The following is a 16,459-nucleotide window of genomic DNA, read 5'->3' on the forward strand; positions in this document are numbered from 1 at the left end:
AGCACAGTTCATCCCCATCGTAAAAGTCTTAGCGTCCTGGGAGTCACTAATATCCGTCCAGGCATCTGAATCTTGGTCCCACTGTTTACCGACCACACTATCGGTGTCAGGGATCAAACACAGTTTCTGGCACAACTCGCCCCAGTCCACGATCTCCCCCTTTACCCAGTCCATGACCGGATTGTGTCTCTGTAGCCAGGGAAGACCCAGCACAATGGGCTGCACCGCGGAGGGAAGGACATATAGAGAAATGTCCTCCCGGTGATTGCCAATCTGTAAGCTCATGGGAACCGTTTGAGTGTTTACATATCCTTGAATACTTTCATACACTGAAAAGAGCGGAATGGTCTTAGGTAGTTCCTGTGTTGGAATGTTAAATTGTTGGACCAGAGACGCGGTTATAAAGCTTCCACCCGCCCCGGAGTCCAGAAAAACCTCAGTATGCTCCTGCCGGTGACCTAGGTCGAGCACTGCGGGCATTAAGAACTGGGTACGCAGAAGGTTAGAAGATTGGCTTATTACCGTGCCTGCAGTCAGACCTGGCCCCAAGGATCCAGGTTTCTGTGGACAGTTGACCGCGTAGTGTCCCGTCTCTCCACAATACAGGCAGAGGTTGAGGGTCCGACGTCTCTGTTTCTCTTGAATCGTGAGAGGGGTATGGCCTAATTGCATGAGTTCTGCTGGTGGTTGAGGTGGGACCTCCCGTGGACGAGGAGTCTGTGGTAAGACTGGGTGGCTAGTGGTCTTAATACCTGTCTTTTTTATGGAACGCCGTTCTCGGACCCGCTCCTGGAATCGAATGTCAATCATCGTACAGATTTTGATTAGCTCATCCAATCTGGTGGGAAGTTCATGTCCAGCCAGTTCATCCTTAATCTGCGGTGCCAATCCCTGCCAAAAGGTCGCGACTAGACTGTCATTGTTCCAAGTTAACTCAGAAGCCAGGGTGCGGAACCTGATCGCATAGTCCCCCAGGGTCTGTGTACCTTGCTTGAGTCTCAAAAGGGCAGCAGTTGCAGAAGTAACCTTCCCTGGTTCTTCAAAAAGTCATCTAAATTGCTCCAGAAACTCTTGGAAATCATGAAATACCGCATCGTTCCGCTCCCAAAGAGGCGACGCCCAAGCTAATGCTTGACTGGACAACAGAGACATGATATAAGCTATTGAAGTTCTCTCCGTGGGGAAATCTTGGGCCTGGAGCTCAAAAATGATTTTGCACTGATTGAGAAACCCCCTACAGTCTCTGGGATTACCGTCATATCTTGGGGGTGACTTAAGACGGATACCTGACGTGCCAGGAACCATAGCAGGTCCTGAGGCTACCAGGGGTGGTGTCCCCAGTCCCGGGTACTGGCCCTGCACATATCTTTGTAATTGTTCCATCTGGCGGCCCACCTCCCTGGTGAGTCCCTCTACACGTGGGCTCAATTATTCAAAAAGTTTGCAGCAATGAGCAACCTGCCCTTGCAGCTCCCTAAGACCGGGTGACTCCTCTGAGCTCATGGCCTTGCAAACTGTCACGTATACTCCGCAGGTAACTGGGTTTGTGAGCCCTTGGGCCACTGCCGAGGAGCGGCAGTGGCAGGAGAATCACCCAGACACAGGACAAGGCAGACCGAAACTGGAACACAGTGGATCGGGGAAAGGCTTCACCTACACTTAGCCACCCTTCACCCAGAGTTAAGCTCTGGGCTGCAGGCGGCTGGCAGGACTTACTGGACAGGACAGGAAGGCCGGACTGCAGGACACAGCAGCAGGCAGACAGACAGCAGGAAACACTAGAAACACGCTGGGTTCCAGGGAAACAACAGGCAAACGAATAGTCCAGAAACAAGCCGGGTCAGGCAGGTGGCAAGCAGAAGAATAGTCCAGTAACAATCCGGGTCTAGGCAGGCGGCAGGCAGAAGAATAGTCCAGTAACAATCCAGGTCTAGGCAGGCGGCAGGCAGAAGAAAAGTCCAGTAGCCAAGCAGAGTCAAAGTCACAAAAGAGTAAAAGCACAAAGGCACTGCAACAACTCACACCAAAGGAACACCTCTGAAGAACACTGTTGCAAGGCAACTAGGAACCTTCCCAGGTGGTTAATAAAGGCAGCCCACAAGGGAGTTCACCAGGTACGGGTACTGCTTAGTTCCAAAAAACTCCCAAAACAATCTGGCGGGCTGGAAGATCCGGACTGGACCAGCATATCTTCTGGCACATGGGAAACAGTAAACCATCAATTCACAGCATTCCCCAGGTCTAACCACCGGGGACTGCGGTGACTGTGAGCCAGGAACCTGGGCACAACCATGACAGGAGTTGCCTCCTCAGAAGGAGTAGAGCCTCAGTGGTGAGTTAGTTTGGGAGAGAGAAGCTGGTGACCCTTTTTTCTAACACTTGATCTCTGAGTAATTCTCAGATGGGCCATGAGAGACAATTATCTATAGAGGGATTTTATGTTACTGGGTGATCATATTTCTTTATTTGAAAATATTTTTTATGTTTCAACAGTTTTTATTAATGAAGCACAAAAATTATATTTGCATGTTATAAGTACCTTTACAATCAACCAACGAACATTAGCTTCAATAAATGTCGAATATTACACACCTTCATTAATCTTTTAACTTTTATCCCCCCCCCCCTTTTTCTAATACTTAACATTCTATTCAACAAGATTTATTAATAACAATTTGACAAAAACTCCTTTCCCCTTCTAACTGGGTCAAGACTCCGTCAAGCAGTGGCCTTCTAAAACATTCAAATTCCGCTATCCCCATCTAAGCTTAAACATGTATCTCCCTTCCCTCATGTTTATATACAGCTCCAAAAATCAACAATGTTGGGGACTTCGACAAAGCGACCATCCTTGGAGTCTCTGCACATGGATATAACTCCCCGACCACCGACTCCATAATCAGCTTGTCGTTCCATCCCCAAAGTCTCCTACAGTCAACCCCCCCCCTTTTTAACCCCCCCCCCCCCCAACTCTAGCTATACAACCAACCACCAAGCTTTCTCGGCTAAAGTGACTCTTCCACCCAGGGAATAGCCAAGCTCCCCACAACAAAAGGGCAAGGAGGACCTGAACTCTGATGACCCTCCCCCCAACGTGCTGCACCTCCTCCCTTTGTTATAAAAACAATTATTTGAAAATATTTTTAACCCAAACTATTTAGAGTTCAAGGCAGGATACAAGCTACATATGTAATAGCTCAAGATAACAAACATAAAACAACAGAATCATAAAACTGCCTTCCATCAATAGCGTAAAATTGATTTTCCAGCATCAACATTGAAGCATAAAGACTGGAAGAAGAAGTTGTGGCTGTATTAGGGGTGAATGAACCCAGTATTGGTATGGCAAAATTCCAAGAAAAGCAAGTTCTCTAGCCAAATAAAGAAAAGCAAGAACCAGGGGGGGCTGAATATCCTGATAGAGAACCAGGACTCACAACACAACAGAAGAAGTGGAGGATGACTCAATGACTGCCAAACGGAGAATTAGAACCAAAAACGTCTTTATAGAACCAAGTACCAGAATGAGGACCTGAAAAAATTTAAATTCCACATTGACTGCAGTGGTTTGATTTGTTTTCACTCATGCGTTGAATGTGCACATGTCCACCTTGAGGTATTTACTGTATGATACAATTGAACGATATCGCTGTTACCATCTTTCATATGCACAATATATACTTCGAATTGTACAGTGTGTTGTGACCCCTGAAGCAGGCAGAATCTTCCACCGAAACATGACCTTCTGTCGGGTCCTCAGTCTGGTGCTTGGTTCAATACGTTTTTTGGTTCACACTCCCAGTTTGGAAGTCATTGAGTCATCCTCCATTTCTTCTGTTGTGTTTTTGATATGCCTTGGGGGTTTCTTCCTTTTGGTTTCCTTTGCAGAGAACCAGGACTGATATCCAGTCGCTGACACATGAGCTTGGATATGCGCTGATTCATTTTCTGAAGGAGCCACTCAGGAATGTTACCATTTTCCTCAGTCAGATGATTCTTTCCTGGAAAATCCCTTCCAATTTCTTTTACACCTTTGGCTGTTGGGAAAATAGAGCAACTTACTTTGTGTTGGATAATACAACCTTTGGTGGTGCGAAAGAGGACTGCATTGGAGACTTGTGTTGGAATTTGAAGCCTCTGCGAGCAGTTTTCGGGGAGGGGGGGGGGGGGAAGACACTGTTCCCCTTGAGTGATCTAATTCTTCAGCTGCCTTCTTCCATAGGAGATTGGGGTGAAGATAAATTCACAACTCTTACACAGGGCTCAGACCGGCTCTGGGACACAGTCACAGGAACTCTTTTGCTACACTTCTGGGTGGAATAATTCTGGGGAAGAATTTGAAAGCTAGTTTAGTCCTGAAGGCTCAGTTCTCTCTTCCTCTCAAACCTCGCAGAGCTTTGTACGTTTGGGAAGCTTGCCAGGTGCCCTTGGCCTGGATTAGCCACTGTCGGGGACAGGATGCTGGGCTTGATGGACCCTTGGTCTTTTTCCAGTGTGGCATTACTTATGTACTTATGTAGCACCTCTTAGGTCTTGGGGCAGAGGTTGATCTCATTGGGTAATTTTTTTATTTATGAAAATTACAAATAAAAAACAATAGGCAAGCATCAATTGTAAAGAAAAGTGATATGGTACAGAAAATAAAGAAAATTAACAATAATCATAAAGAAATATCTTCCTTGGGTAATTTTAAAGGAAAGGTGTCTGTGTGCCCAATACTCTCCCCCTTCTGAGAGTAGTGTTTCATTCTGGTGGAATCTGGTTAGAAAAAAAAAAGTCACCTTTCAGATATTGGTAAGGGCTCAAGTTCTTCAAAATTTAACCCCCTGTTTATTTATTTTATTGCATTTGTATCCCACATTTTCCCACCTATTTGCAGGCTCAATGTGGCTTACATAGTAGTGTTAACATAATTATTCCAGTATATCAGGTACAGTTAGTATTATGTAGAGATTACTTAAGGGGAGAAAGAAGAAGGAAGGAATTTATTAGGGTATTTATAGAAGGTGGGCTTTCATAACTGAATGGGTTGTTGAAGTGGATTAGTGGGGCTGTAAGTTCTCATTGTAGGCCTTGTTGAAGAAATATGTCTTCAGAGATTTGCGAAAGATAGTTGTTTTGTCAATTGTTTTCAGGTCTGTGGGTAATGCATTCCATAATTACATGCTCATGTAAGAGAAGGTGGTGGCGTGCATCAGCTTGTATTTTAGTCCTTTACAGCTGGGGAAGGGCAGGTTGAGAAATTTGCGAGATGATCGTGTGGCGTTTCTGGGAGGTAGGTCCACGAGGTTTAGCATGTAGGTTGGGGCATCTGCGTGAATGATTTTGTGTACAATCATGTAGATCTTAAGTGGGAGCTAGTGAAGTTTCTCTCTTAAGGGTTTTGCACTTTCATATTTAGTTTTTCCATATATGAGTCTGGCGGCTGTATTCTGGGCAGTCTGGCGTTTTTTGATAGTCTGTTCTTTGCAGCCAGCGTACAGTGCGTTGCAGTAGTCCAGATGACTTATTACCATTGACTGTACCAAGGTACGGAAGAGGTATCTCGGGAAGTAAGGTTTTACTCTTTTGAGTTTCCACATGGAATAGAACATCTTTTTCGTAGTGTTTTTCACGTGGGCAAAAAGAGTGAGGTTTCGATCAATGGTGACTCCAAGAATATTCAAGTTTTGTGAGACAGGAAGAGAACAGTATGGTGTGGTTATGGTGGAGAAGTTTTTTGTGTTATATTGTGAGGTAAGTACAAGACATTGTGTTTTTTCTGCATTAAGTTTTAGTTGGAATGCATCTGCCCAGGTGTGCATTATTTGGAGGCTTTGGTTGATCTCGTTGGTGATTTCATTTAGATCCTGTTTGAACGGGATGTAAATTGTGACGTCATCTGCATATATGTAGGGGTTGAGGTTTTGATTGGCTAGAAGTTTGGCTAAAGGTATCATCATTAGATTAGAAATCTTACTCACCCCAATTCCTAAAGATACTAAGAAAAACACAAGCGAAATAACCAACTACAAGCCTGTAGCATCCATCCCACTAATAACCAAGATAACCGAAGGAATGGTAACTAAACAACTCACATACTATCTAAACAAACACTCAATACTGCATGATACCCAATCAGGATTCCGGTTGAACCATAGCACAGAAACAGTATTAGTCACCCTTATGACTAAATTTAAACAAATAATAGCAACTGGCAATAATATACTCCTCCTACAATTTGACATGTCAAGCGCCTTCGACATGGTCGACCACGGAATCCTACTACACATACTTGAGTACTTTGGCATTGGAGGAAATGTCCTGAACTGGTTCAAGGGGTTCCAAACCCTGCGTTCGTATCAAGTCACATCAAATTCAACCACGTCCAAGGCATGGACACCTGAATGTGGAGTTCCACAAGGATCACCTCTCTCACCTACTATTTTCAACCTAATGATGATCCCTTTAGCAAAACTCCTAGCAAACCATAACCTCAACCCATGTATATACGCAGACGATGTGACAATATACATCCCTTTCAAACAAGACATCAAAGAGATCTCCAAACAAATCAATCAAAGTCTATACATCATGAACACATGGGCAGATGCATTTCGTCTGAAATTAAATGCAGAAAAAACTCAATGCCTGATACTCACCTCCCAATACAACACAAATGAATTCAATGCGATAAACACACCAAACCTAAACCTTTCGATCTCAGAAACGCTCAAAATCCTTGGAGTCACTATCGACCGCCACTTGACACTCGAAACCCACGCAAATAACACAACGAAGAAGATGTTCTACTGCATGTGGAAATTGAAAAGGATAAGACCATTCTTCCCAAGATTCGTCTTTCGCAACCTAGTGCAATCCCTCGTGCTCAGCCATCTGGATTATTGCAACTCACTATACGCAGGCTGCAAAGAGCAAATACTGAGGAAACTTCAAACAGCCCAGAACACAGCAGCCAGACTGATCTTCGGAAAACCAAAATATGAAAGGGCAACACCACTACGAGAGAAACTACACTGGCTTTCACTTAGGGAACGCGTCACTTTTAAGGTATGCACATTAGTCCACAAGATCATTAACGGCGAAGCCCCAGCCTACATGTCCGAGCTGATAGACCTACCACCCAGAAATGCTAAAAGATCAACCCGAACATACCTCAACCTCCACTTCCCTAATTGCAAGGGCGTGAAATACAAGACGCTACACGCGTCAACCTTTTCTCATATGAGCACACAGCTTTGGAATACACTGCCGCGCAACCTAAGAACGATTCACGAACAAGCTTCCTTCCGCAAATCATTGAAGACCCACCTGTTTGAAACAATCTACGGAAAGAGCCAAAACACATAGAGTCCACACTCACTATTCATCAATGCATCACCCCCCTTAATTCCACATCACCCATACATATACTCACAGAAATATGTACACCCAACATATGTCTTTGTGCTTTACTACTGCCCTTAAGCTTCCCATTGTCTCCTTCCAATGTTTCAATGTTGATGTCCCATTGTAATATTCCTAACGATACTTCGATTCTCGCATAACCTGTACAATGTAACCCATAACCAAGCTGTACAATTGTATTTCCACTATTCATATCTTATTGTAAGCCACACTGAACCCGCAAAGAGGTGGGAAAATGTGGGATACAAATGCAATAAATAAATAAATAAATTGAATAAAGTTGGTGAGAGGGGGGATCCTTGGGGTACTCCACATTCAGGTGTCCATGGGAGTGATCTGTCCGCGTTCGTTGTTACTTGGTATGATCTTGTGGTCAGGAATCCTGACATGTCGAATTGTAGGAGGAGTATGTTGTTAGCAGTTGCAATTGCTTGTTTAAATGAGTTCATTGCGGACACTAGAACAGTTTCGGTGCTGTGATTAGACTGAAATCCTGATTGAGACTCGTGCAGGATTGAGTGTTTATTTAGGTAATCAGTAAGTTGTTTCGTCGCTACGCCTACAAAGCCACGCTAGCGGCTGCTGGTGCACTAATACTGACACAGCCCATTCACTTTGAATGGGCTCTGTCAGCATTGCCGCAGGCTTTGTAAACAGGGGGCTAAGTTAGGTCTTTTTTTTTTTCTATTAATGTGTCCTAATTAGAAAAGGGAGAAATTGGAGCCACAGGTAAGAGTGTCTGAGGCTATCTGCAAGAGGTAATAGACAAACATATACACAACTTATTAACATACTGGGGCTGATATTCAGACCGTGGGAATATGACCGTCCAATTCCAGCAGTTGATGCTGAGCCCGGATATTCAATGCCACGCCGTTGCCAATGACCAGCATTGACTATCTGGTTTATTTTTGGCCGGTTTAAAGATAACCAGATAAGTTGATATTCAGACTTAGCTAGTTATTTTTAAACTGGCCAAAGATATCCATGCGATCAAATATGGCCGCTAAACTGCCTTTAAAAATAGGGGGATAGCCAGTTATATCAGCTGATTATATAACCAGCTATGCTAGCTTGTAGCCAGGGATATTCAGCGGGGGATAGCCAGTTATCCCCTGCTGGATATCAGCAGATAGCTGGTTAAGATCTATTTGACTAGTCAGCAACCGTTCTGGCTGGTTAAATAGTGCTGAATATCAGGGGTACTGTGTTCAAGTATCCATACCTTCACTGCCCAATGAATTCTTACTACAACCATGTCCTATTCCTTTTCTTAGGCTACAAGCCATGTGACCCCCTGATAGTAAGGGATCGAGTAGCCACACTGGAACAGTGCTATAGTGAGCTGTGCCATCTATCAGCTGAACGCCAGGAGAAGTTGGAGGAGTCACGCTGTCTCTGGAAATTCTTCTGGGACATAGGTGAGGAGGAGGCGTGGATTCGTGAGCAAGCACGTCTCCTCTCTTCAGATGATTTTGGCAGGGACCTAACCAGTGCCTTGCGGCTTCTCAGCAAACACAATGCCTTCCAAGATGAGATGAGTGGGCACTCTGGCCCACTAGAGCAGACTATCCGACAGGGTGAGGAACTAGTGGCCCAAGGCCATTTTGGGGCTGGTGAAATTATGGAGAGGATTGCAGATGTCCGGGGCCAGTGGGAGCATCTGAAGGCACTCTCCAGAGAGCGGGAAAAGCACTTGCGGGAAACAGCTGGCTTTTATCAGTTCCAGGCTGATACCAATGATGTAGAGGCATGGATTCTGGATACACTGCGTCTTGTCTCCAGCCATGAAGTGGGGCATGATGAGTACTCCACTCAGTCCCTGGTCAAGAAACACAAGGAAGTGGAGGAGGAAATCCAACAGCACCGGCCTACCATTGACACCCTGCATGAGCAAGTACAGGTCCTGCCGCCACAGTTTGCCCACTGCCCTGAGGTGGATGGAAGGCTCCCAGCCATCGAGCAGCGGTATGAGGAGCTGGTACTGCTGGCAGAACAACGGAGGCAAGCTCTTCAGAATGCCCTAGCCCTTTATCAGATGTTCAGTGAGGCTGATGCTTGCCTGCTCTGGGTAGATGAGAAGGGGCAGTGGCTGAATAGCATGGAGATCCCCGAGAAGCTGGAAGACCTGGAGGTGGTACAGCAGAGGTAAGAGACTGTGTGTGCCATTCTCTGTCTTTCTGCTCTGCCATCTCCCTTTTACCACTTCTCTCTGCAATATCCCCTCTATTATGACCCAACTATCTTTCCCTCTTTAAAAAAAGTAAATAATTGTTGGTACGGAGGGGTAGTCTTGCTCTTTGCCCATAGTGTAATAATGATAATGATGAGGCCCTCTCTGCAGGTTTGAGACACTGGAACCAGAGATGAATAATTTAGATTCTCGGATTGACACCATCAACCAAATCGCAATCCAGCTCCTGGATACTGACCAGAGGAATAAAGAGTGCATCAATGCCATGCAGGAGCAGCTCAATGCCAGGTGAGAGACAGCAGAGAGCTAAGGAAGGATTGGGGGGGGGGGGGGGGGGTGGGGGTTGGAGAGCAGTACTAGATTATCTATCACAGTGCCATGGGGTAGACCCCCCCCCCCCTCCCCAATATTCAAAGCTATTTAACTGGCCAGACACGGCTGCTGACAGGTTAAATGCCTAATCACAGATATTCAGTGGGAGATAACTGCTGATATTTAGCAGGAGATAACCAGCTAGTCACTAACTGGCTATATCACATGATATAGCCGGTTAGGTGCAGATATTCAGCACGTAACCGGCTATGTTCAGCAGTTAAAATAGGCTGCATAAATAGCAGACCTATCTTTAACCACTAAAAAGTTAACCAGTTAGCGCTGAATATTGGCTTAACCAGTTAACGTTTTAGCAGTAAAAAAAAGACCCCTGGATATTCAATGGCAGTTGCTGGAAATAGCCTGGCATTGAATATCTGTGTTTAACGCCAGTGGCGGACAGCAAAAGTGCTGCCAGCTGTATATCAGGCCCAGAGACATTAGAATGGCAGGTAGATATACCGCAGAGATCACATGAGGATATCACATTGACAGGCCACAGGAGTAGTTCCAGAGGATGACACAAGGAATAAACTGCATGGAAAGGGAAACAGATAGGGAAAGAGATTTTAAATTTACCTCACAACAGTCTCAGGAACCCATGCAGAAAACATGTATGTGCATATTATTGGGCATAGAATGCAGAGAAGGCTTGAGCATGTGAGTTAACTTGCTTGGAAGAAATAGCCTGCATGCTGTATTAAAATGCTTGGTAATGAGCTCATTCAAGTATTCTGTGCAAGACTGAGTATTTTGCTCAATGCAGACAGCTTTTGACACATGCATAGGGTTACCATGTTTGCCTTGACAAAAAGGGGACACAAAATATAATTCAGTCCTACCCTCGTCACACCCCACCCCGCAGTGTCACCTTGACTCCCCCCCCCCCCCCCCCCAAGAAAGCCACATTCTCTCCCTCTCCCCAATCTTTTTTCCAGCCTCTCTGCACCCCTCTTCTTTTTTTTTTTTTACAGTTCCCTCCACCCACAGGACTTCATTCACATCCCTTCCCCTTCCCTCCTATATCTAGCTATCGTCGTGCCCTGGTGGTCTAGTGGCCTCTTCAGGACTGGAAAGAGCCCGTCTTTCCTCCCGGTGCTGCTGCAGACCTCTCGCTCCTGGTGCCACTTCAAAATTGCTGCCAAGATTTCAAGCAGTGACTTCGCAAGGCTGCTTGAACTCTCAGCAGCCATTTTGAAGTGGCGCCGGGAACAAGAGGTCTGCGGCAGCGCTAGGCAGGAAAAAGGGGGCTGTTTTCTGCCCCGAAGAGGCCACTAGACCACCAGGGCACGATGATAAGGTACAGGAGGGAAGGGGAAGGGAGGGCATCGAGGCTCGCCCGCAAGCCAGCCTGCCCGCCCGCCAACCCTGACAAACGGGCAGGCTGGCAAAACCCACCCAAATGCCCCACAGAGTCCTCAAAAAGAGGACATGTCCAGGTAAAACCAGACATATGGTAGCCCTACACATGCACAATGGGAGAATTTTTTCACCATATCCAGAGCAGTATAGAAAGTTTTGTGGAGAGGATGTCATGTAAATTTTTCAATTACCATTTTTGTCTTGTTTTGCAAGCAGAACATAGCCCCTATAAGTTTCAAAGGCAGACGGGAGATAACAAGCATGTACACTGTGATGGGCCCTTCAGCCTCCAGACCATGGTGCTCCTCAGGCAGCCTCTCCCACTGGCCATAATAATGTCAGAGGCATGGCTCTGGTGCTGACAACCTCTGTAACCCAGACCCAAATTTCCCACAGAGCTGACAGTCCGCACTTCTTTAACCTATTAGTGCCCAATGTTCCCATAATAAGCCATATGGGAACAAATTGATGGGAACATTGGGCACTAATGGGTTAAGCCAATTAACAGGTTTTATTATTTACAACAATAGGACCAAACTGAAATAAAACAACTTTTGCTTCTTTTAACATCAGAATACTTCTATTATAGTACTTTAGCTAATCTTACCCTTTTTATTATTATTTATTGATTGATTTTAAATTCTTTAACAGTGTACTGTCAAGTGAAATACAGCCTCCGATTCAAAAGAAAAATACATTTTTCATATCGTGAAGAAAATTACAAAAAATATGATCACATTAATCAACATTTAAATGGCTTTCTTAGACCACTATCTTATGGAGGGCGATAATGAATAGAGAAGATTATAAGGAATAAAAGTAAATTAATTTAAGGCGTCGTACTCCCCATTATTCTTGCAATCATACAATATGTTTTTAGTTGTTTTAAATCCAGAAAAGATTTCAGCTATTCAGGTAAGAAAAAGACATATTTCATTTGTCCCAACCTAACTATACATTTGCAGGAATAGGCAAGAAAAAATGATCCTCCTAGTTCTATTGTTCTGGGTTTCATAGACAGGAATGTTTTCGTCTTCTTTTTTTTTATTTTTTTTAATTTTTATTCACACAATACAGAGTGTAATCACATTTGCTCTTCATAATATGTACAATACAAGCAGAACCCAACAGGATCAAGTATAACTCCAAAGTCTTAACACGAACTCCTTATGTGGGATGCACTCTGCATTGAATTTTATTTTCCACCCTTATCCCCCTTCCTCTCCCATCCACACTTCCACACTCCCCTCTTCCAATACTCAACAGTCATTCCCCATTCACCCCCATATATCTCAGCATTCAACTGCCCCCCCTTCACCCCCCCCTACCCTCTCATCTGATCATATTCAAGCAAGCTTCCCACAGTGTGGCATAGTGCCGATTCTCCGATCTGGTGGACTTGGAGTAAATCTGACTCTTGTGTTTGCCTACTTCCCTCATCCTTATGCGCCATGCCTCCCCTGGGACGTTCTCATCAGAAGTCCAGAAATACAAAATAGTTTTCTTGACCAGTAACAGCGAGACATACACTATTCTCCTAAGTGGTTTCGTCAGGCCCTGGGCCTCTAAAAGGGACTGGTCCCCTAGTTACAAGGTTGCATAGTTCCATTCCATTGTCCTTTGTGTAAGGTTATTAAGTATCCGGAAGGCTTCATTCCACACCGTCAGAGCCGGGCATTCCAGAAAGCAGTGGAGAATTGTTCCCCTGCCTCTCTTACATTTACTACACTGATCGTCCCTCCAGAGTCCCATACTTACCCCTTTTGCTTTGGAAATATATGCTCTATGTAATATCTTATATTGCATCTCCTGCAGATCAGCTGCCTTAAGCATTTCGTATAATGTTGAAAATAGTTTCCCGAACATTTGACTGTTGTATTGAGTACCGAGCTCCCCATTCCATTGGGCTGCTAACCTGTCCATATCCGCCATGGGCATATTCATGTTTAAAATCTTATACCATGTGGATAGGCCATTAAGCTTACTAGGTATGCATAGAAGAATCTGATCCAGTGGGCCCCAATTCCACGAGTCTCCATATCCTGCCCTTATCGTTGCCCAATAGTGCCTAACCTGAAGGTACTGCATCAATTTATTATTTGCCAGATCCCATTTCCTCTTTAATTGTTCAAAAGTGCTAAAGGATTCTGTCCCTTCTAACAATAGTTGGCCCATAGTCCGGCACCCTTTCTCTTTCCACTTTGCAAACACTGATAGCCCCATACCCGGCTGGAACGCCTTGTTCTGTCCTTTGACAGCCTTGCCTTGTTGGGATAGGTTCCTGAAATGTGTTTAATGTTTACTGTAGTGCACTGTAATGTTAAATAAGCAAGGCATTATGTGAAATGTAGTTCCTTAGCGTCCCTCCGGACCGGACCAGGATTGGACTGATGGGTTGTGCTCGCCTACCAGCAGGTGGAGACTGAGAAAAAACTCTGACTCTAGAGAGCCAATAGGAGCCCTGGCCATGTGACCTTAGCCTCAGTATTTTCTCAGTCTCTCAGCAGGTAGGAAGTGAGCCCATTAGTCTCTCTCCTTTTCTCTTTAGATATTACAGATATTTGTGATAATTCTTCTGTGCCTGGAATCTTATTTAGAGGCTTGACAGGGTTTCCTTTCTCTTCTTTCTTTGACAGCCTCGGGGGTGTTAAACTCGGGTGTCTCGAGTCCACCCCCCTTCCTCCCCATCTCCCTGGCTTAGCAGGGAAGGGCCGTCCCTTTCTCTGGAAAGGTGTACCGTCTTTGGGAGAGGCAGCCACTTTTAACAGGCAGCTGCTTTAAAAGAATTAAATTAAATAAAAGGAAATTCAAAGAAGCAGCCTTTCTTTCCCCAGACTTCTAACGAGCAGGCAGCTCCAGTGTTTTATTATGATTGAGGGGTTATAAAAAAAAAAAAAAAAACAAACAAGAAAATAATTCAGTATCTGTGACTTTAAACAGCGATTTTTCTCGTCAGATTTAATTTCCTCCATTTTCTTGCGTTTTGGTGGCGGCAGTTTAAACAAATGAAAAAAAAAAAAAAAAGAAAGGTGCGAACCGCGTAAGCGCGGCCACCTGTTTTTTCCGATATGGCTTAAAAGTTCAAACAGCTGCTGTCGGTCAGCGTCGCGCAGTTCACGCAGCCGGAATGTGTAAATTTTGCTCTCCCTTCAAGGTTTCTTCGGGTCCGGTGCTGCCTCCAGTTTTTTCAGGGCCTTTTTCGCCGGCTGTTGTTTCTTCGCCGTTCCACTGGGCTCCGCTTGTTCGGAGGTGTCGGGCGCGCTGTCGACGATCGCCACAGGGCCAGTGGAGCGAACGGCGGCCATTTTGTTTCTCCCTCCATCTTATCAGTCGGGGATCTCTCTGCTGAAGGTAAGGCTGCAGTTCATAGAGCAGTTCGGCTCCAAGATGTGTACACTTTTGTATGTGCTGAACGGCGTATTCTAAAATGCTCTTCACATCAGCAGGCAATATTTGGTTGAAAGGGGGCTCCTTTCATATATGAATATATAACAAGCTTTTCTTCTTTTAAATTTCTATGTATCACGGGGCTGTTAACACTAGTTTTTTCTGGTGCTCAGTCATTTTTCATTGCCTGGTGGAAAATCTACATCTTATCATAATATCATAATTCATTTCAAGCATTTTTCTCAATAGCTGTAGTATTATACAGTGTTTTAAGAACTTTAGAAACTTTTTCTATAGGCATAGAGTAAATTTCTGTCTTTCTCATTCCCTGGTGAATAGGACTACATTGTCTAAGAGTCAATTGATTGGTACTTTGCAATTCTGACCATAATATCTTAGTTCCTTTCAAGCATTTTACTCCATGCCTATGATGCTTGCCTGCTCTGGGTAGATGAGAAGGGGCAGTGGCTGAATAGCATGGAGATCCCCGAGAAGCTGGAAGACCTGGAGGTGGTACAGCAGAGGTAAGAGACTGTGTGTGCCATTCTCTGTCTTTCTGCTCTGCCATCTCCCTTTTACCACTTCTCTCTGCAATATCCCCTCTATTATGACCCAACTATCTTTCCCTCTTTAAAAAAAGTAAATAATTGTTGGTACGGAGGGGTAGTCTTGCTCTTTGCCCATAGTGTAATAATGATAATGATGAGGCCCTCTCTGCAGGTAGTGCAGACACACTTGCTTAAAAACTTTTATTATTGGTGGGCTGTTGCCTAGGCCTTTTTTGCTCAGTCTAGCTTGGCTCTGTGCTCATTGGTCTTCTTGGCCTCTTTTTCTTTGGGCTTGAGGGGGCTCCACCCCCCCTCTCCTGTCCAGGTTCTCTCTCTGACTGACTTGGTAGCTGTCTCCATCTTATTTCTGTCAGCACTTGTCCTCATAGACTCCCTGGAGAGAACCCGATTTTTTACCTCATATATATCTTGCCAATAAGGTATTGCATTTTCAACCTCCCATCTGTGAGCTGCTCTGCCTGTGTAACTGCTTTTCTACTTAAGTAGTAGAACTGCCCTTTTCCTCAGGTCTCTGATTCCATCTATTGAGGCAGCTTTCAGAATACGAAGGCTCTGTGCTAAGAGGCACCTCTTCTGATTTGTGAGTAAACTGTTTGTTATTCAATAAAGGACATTTCAGAAATATAAAGGGACTTCAGGGTGTATTGATGTGCTGAGGTTATACATCAAGATACTAGGATCTTACAATAAATGACCCCAAGTTATTATTTGCCAGATCCCATTTCCTCTTTAATTGTTCAAAAGTGCTAAAGGATTCTGTCCCCGATATATACTTTCGAGGGGCGTTTCAAGATGGCAGATGCCTGTTAGCATGCATCGAGGCTCTCTGGATTTTTTTTCCTTTTCTATCTTAAACATAATAGTTTTCTCTGAAAGATGCCTCATACAAAAAGGAAAGGGGTGGTAAAAAGCTTACCATCCGTGGCAGGAACCACCCAGTTAGTCCAGTCGACCCTCGATAGTTTTTCTACAAGCACGCCATGGGAGAAGGAGGCGAGGAGCCCTGCTTTGGGAGCGTCTGGAGGAGCGACGACTCCCCTGGGGCTAGTAACAACTCTTTCCTCACCACATCTTAACCCTCCTCTGTGTCCTGCAAGTACAAGAGGTGAGGCAGAGTTTTCAGAAGCCTCTGAACGGGGGGGGGGGGGGGGGGGGGGGGGGGACTGAG

At 44.8% G+C, this 16,459-nt stretch overlaps 1 protein-coding gene across 1 annotated transcript in view; it reads left to right on the top strand.

Annotated features, from left to right (window-relative positions):
- The window catches only part of SPTBN2 (spectrin beta, non-erythrocytic 2), a 1,201,559-nt gene that overhangs the window by 548,992 nt on the left and 636,108 nt on the right, over window positions 1–16,459 (top strand). The window contains exons 13-14 of the mRNA XM_030217767.1: window positions 8,685–9,555; window positions 9,752–9,889. Coding sequence (XP_030073627.1) covers window positions 8,685–9,555; window positions 9,752–9,889 — 1,009 coding nt within the window. The remainder of the gene's footprint in view (window positions 1–8,684; window positions 9,556–9,751; window positions 9,890–16,459) is intronic.

This window comes from Microcaecilia unicolor, chromosome 11 (genome assembly GCF_901765095.1).
Source record: "Microcaecilia unicolor chromosome 11, aMicUni1.1, whole genome shotgun sequence".
Lineage (NCBI taxonomy): Eukaryota > Metazoa > Chordata > Amphibia > Gymnophiona > Siphonopidae > Microcaecilia > Microcaecilia unicolor.